At 36.3% G+C, this 3,927-nt stretch overlaps 1 protein-coding gene across 2 annotated transcripts in view; it reads left to right on the top strand.

The window, feature by feature from the left end:
* plekha3 (pleckstrin homology domain containing, family A (phosphoinositide binding specific) member 3) overlaps positions 1–3,927 on the top strand; it is a 12,720-nt gene that overhangs the window by 3,001 nt on the left and 5,792 nt on the right. For both annotated transcript variants that reach the window (XR_311956.1, XM_005741531.1), the window contains exons 2-6: positions 130–246; positions 340–489; positions 1,412–1,533; positions 1,846–1,950; positions 3,001–3,044. Coding sequence is in view for 1 of the 2 variants with exons in the window: in XM_005741531.1 (XP_005741588.1) it covers positions 130–246; positions 340–489; positions 1,412–1,533; positions 1,846–1,950; positions 3,001–3,044 (538 nt within the window). In the remaining variant the exon portion in view is untranslated. The remainder of the gene's footprint in view (positions 1–129; positions 247–339; positions 490–1,411; positions 1,534–1,845; positions 1,951–3,000; positions 3,045–3,927) is intronic.

Here is a 3,927-nt window from a genome sequence, read left to right as displayed (position 1 = left end):
TCATTTTAAAATAAACAAAACTCGGGTGCAATTTTGAGAATATATAAAACCTAAAAAATCATGGAATTATAAAGTCAGTGTTGTCATTGATTTTTTTTGTATTAAACATGTAAGTTTTTTTATCTTCAGGATGGCAGCCTCGCTGGTTCGTCTTAGAGAACGGAGTCATCTCTTATTACGACAGCGAGGATGATGTTGGCAAAGGAAGCAAAGGATCCATCAAGATGTCCGTATGTGACATTAAAGGTTAGCTCCTCTATATCTCACCCATTCTCTCTCATGGTGCCACAAAAGCAAACATATCCATCACACTAACGCTCCTCATATTTTATGTCTCAGTTCATCCGACAGATACGACCCGTCTAGAGTTGATAATCCCTGGTGAACAGCATTTCTACGTACGAGCTGTGAACGCTGCAGAGAGGCAGAGGTGGCTCGTGGCTTTGGGGTCATCCAAAGCTGGGACACTGGACAGTAACAAACACAAAGGTAAGTCTGCAATGTCTGCTCTTTTTTCTCAGGATTGATCCGTTGGAAAATTACCTAACAAAAACTGGAAACCATTTCAGTCAGCAACAATTTAGAATAAATTACAAAGTAAAAGAACAAGCAGCCCAGTCTGCTAGTTCAATGTTATTCTGTGCGTACTTCACCACATGTCAGCCACAGGACAGCTGATGTGGCATAGAGAGACTTAAGAGGAAATGGTTAGCAGTTCAGAGATATTTAACAGCTGCTACACCAGCAGTTTTATCTGCGTGTTTGCAAAAACTGCAAGCTGAGGTCAGGTGAGCCGACACCATTGAAAGACTCAGACCACCGTAATTCTTTGGCTTATCTCTCGCGCTCGGTCATTTTGTTTGGTCAGAGAGACAATATATAAAGTGAGAGTTTTATTACACTTTTTGTTACATTTACAGTAACAGCACCTTATAAACAGCTTGATTAAATATTTCACTTCTGCTATCTATTGGCAGCTCTGTATATGATTTGTTTGCTAAATGAGGAGGTTTAGAAAAAGGTCATTAATTACAGACTTAACCATTCATTATTGTATGTGAACATGATTCTCCTGTTGATATTACTTTATTTCATTCTGGAATTGCAAAATAAGATGCTCAGTGTCTTTCATCCTGTGAGAGACTACTGTTGTGTTTTTTGATTTTATTTAATGGGGGCCACACAATATGCATTACGGAGTGTGGATAGTGATATTGACTATTGGTCATCTCAAAATCGAATAAGACATGGAGAAGGGTCGTCCAACTCTGCAACCCTTCCATGTACATTATCATGGAAATCTAGTTGTTTAAATATTTTAACATAAAACAGAAGTGAACAGTGGCATCATTTAGTTGATTCAGGTACACATTTATTAAAGTTTACTGAACCCAACACTTCTGTCTGTCAGGTCCAGACTGTCTGAAGACAAAAATGTCTGAACTCCGCCTGTACTGTGACCTCCTCGTCCAGCAGGTCCAAACAATCCAATCACAGTACAGCGCTGACTCAGAGACCGCGCCGACTTCTGAGGTAAGAAACGGGGGTTCTTTTTACCTCAAACTTATCTTTACAATATTTCAAAGTTAGACTCAAATTATAAGAGTTTCTTTTTTCAGTACTTAAATGATATTATTTTGCTTTATTGTGTATATGTGAAAGAAATTATTTAAAAAGGAGGCATTTTACCATTTAAAAAAAAAAAGGAACCTTTAGTGCACACAAAAGACCCATCAGGCAGAAAGATGTCTAAAATTAAATCAAAATTATTTCTCAGTTTGAAGCTTGAAGGTATGTGAGTAAAAAAAAAAAAAGATGATTGGTTATTCGTCTGTGTGTCTTCAGGCCTCGCTCCTCAGTGCCACATGTGCCACTTTCATCAGGACTCTGGAGGAGTGTATGACCCTGGCCAATCACAATTTGACTCCTGACCTCCGACCTCCTGAAAGGGTAATTTCACCTTCTCTAGCTAATCAAAAGCCTGTAATTTAGGTTTAGATTAATTTAAAAAAAGGTCAATAATATCTATTTTCTCTAACTCAAAAGTTGTTTAATTATTCAGTTACAGTAGATAAAAGATGTTTAATACAACATGAGTAATAATATTCAAGAAGAAACATCCTCAGTAAAATAAAATACAATTTTGTATCTTTGTTGACACGACCGATTTTTTTCATTTACATTCCTATGGTTTGTTCGAGTTTCACAATGTGCCCGTGATGTTCAGCAGTACAGAGTGCTCTGGTGCACAAAACCAGAGTCATTAGGCGTTCTGTAATTGGATAGAAATATTGTGTAGTTGTAGACTTGGCAAATAACAGTGTGGCATAATTGTTTTATTGTAGATTTTATTTTGTACTCATACACTCAGGGTAAAACATTGAAGCAGACGTGACAGGAGAGGTTAAGAAAACACTTGACCTCGAGCAAAATGTTATCTTCACTGATTAGTTTACTATATTTTTACAGTAAGAAAGAAATCGAACAGAATTCAATAAAAATGTTACTTTGATCTTTTACTTGTTTAATTTATAAACAGACCAATACTTTTTTTATAAGGTGATGACTCTGTTTTGTATTTTGAAAGGTGCACCAGTCACTCAGGTTACCCTCACACAATGCACAAAAATGATCAAACTGTTCAGTCAATTTCCACTTTTAGTCTCAGACACTTTTCATTTCCTTTTACTTATTTTTGTATTCTTTTCACTGTACTTTGAACATTGTAATACCAATACCTACAGGCATAATAAAAAAATCTTAATCTGCAACAGAATAATTCCAATAATGCTCAAGACGCAGGTATTTATTTAGACGTGCCAGATGGAAATAAAAAGTTAACGAAGTGGCTTAAAGTCTAAATGTTTTCTCATTTTACAGCTCATCGAGGGATCAGAGATATTTAGAACAAAAACAAAAGTGAAGGTCTTGAAATTGTTATCAGGTTTTAATTGAACTTAAAAAAAATCTAAATGACCAAATGTGTCACTTTCTGTACAGATGAAGCGGTCAATCAGTCACCCTGGAACATACAGCTTTGACAGGTGAGTGAAACACGTACACAAACCATCATGAATTTAAAGTTGTAACAAAAAAGAGGTGACTTAAATTCATTCAAAGTCACATTTAAAGTTTCTTGTAGACTATACTCAAGTTTGTTTATGAAGCATATTTATTACAAACATGTTGCTCAAAGACCTTTACGTGGGGGAAAAAAACCTTGGATGCACCAGGGGCGATTCTAGCTTCAAACTTTTATGCAGGCTCAGCCTCCAATCATAATGTCATGCACACAATGCCTTGCAGTTACAGCATTGTGTTACAACTTGCCTTTAAAAGCAATTCAATTCAATGCGTTTTCACAGATTTAAAAGTAATAAGCTGGTTTTAGGGTGGATCGTTTAGTCCGAGGCAAAGACTCGATCAGAGTTTTCAAACTAGAATTTTTAGGAGGAAGTTAAAGAACAATAAAGTAGAAACAAACATGCACAGCATTGTTTCAGTATTACTACTTAAAGTAAAATTATTCAGTACAGACACTGAAAAATCATCCTGGACAGGAAGCAGACTTTTACGTGAAAGTTTTTGAATTTGTACAAGCTTTCAATCTGACCCTGTTCTCCAAATAAGAAAGGAATTACTGGAATGCTGATTTTGGCCTCCAGGAGGCAGAAATGTAGTATTTTAAATATGTCAATCTGAACTGGCATAACTCAGTGTAGACTTTACTATAGCAGGTACTGAAGAGTACTGGAGGATGGACACGTCACACACTAATTATTATTGTCACATATTGGCATTTTATAGTCCGTGTGCAGTGCTTTGCACACACGTCACCTTCTGACAGCAGAGTCACCATCTACCTGAGAGCTAATTCAACAAAGTGACTTGTTTTGTGTGTAGCATGATTGCCTTTAAAAAAAAAAA

This window comes from Pundamilia nyererei, unplaced genomic scaffold, assembly GCF_000239375.1.
Source record: "Pundamilia nyererei isolate P.nyererei 1_Seehausen unplaced genomic scaffold, PunNye1.0 scaffold00111, whole genome shotgun sequence".
NCBI lineage: Eukaryota > Metazoa > Chordata > Actinopteri > Cichliformes > Cichlidae > Pundamilia > Pundamilia nyererei.
This window is presented reverse-complemented; position numbering and strand designations above follow the sequence as displayed.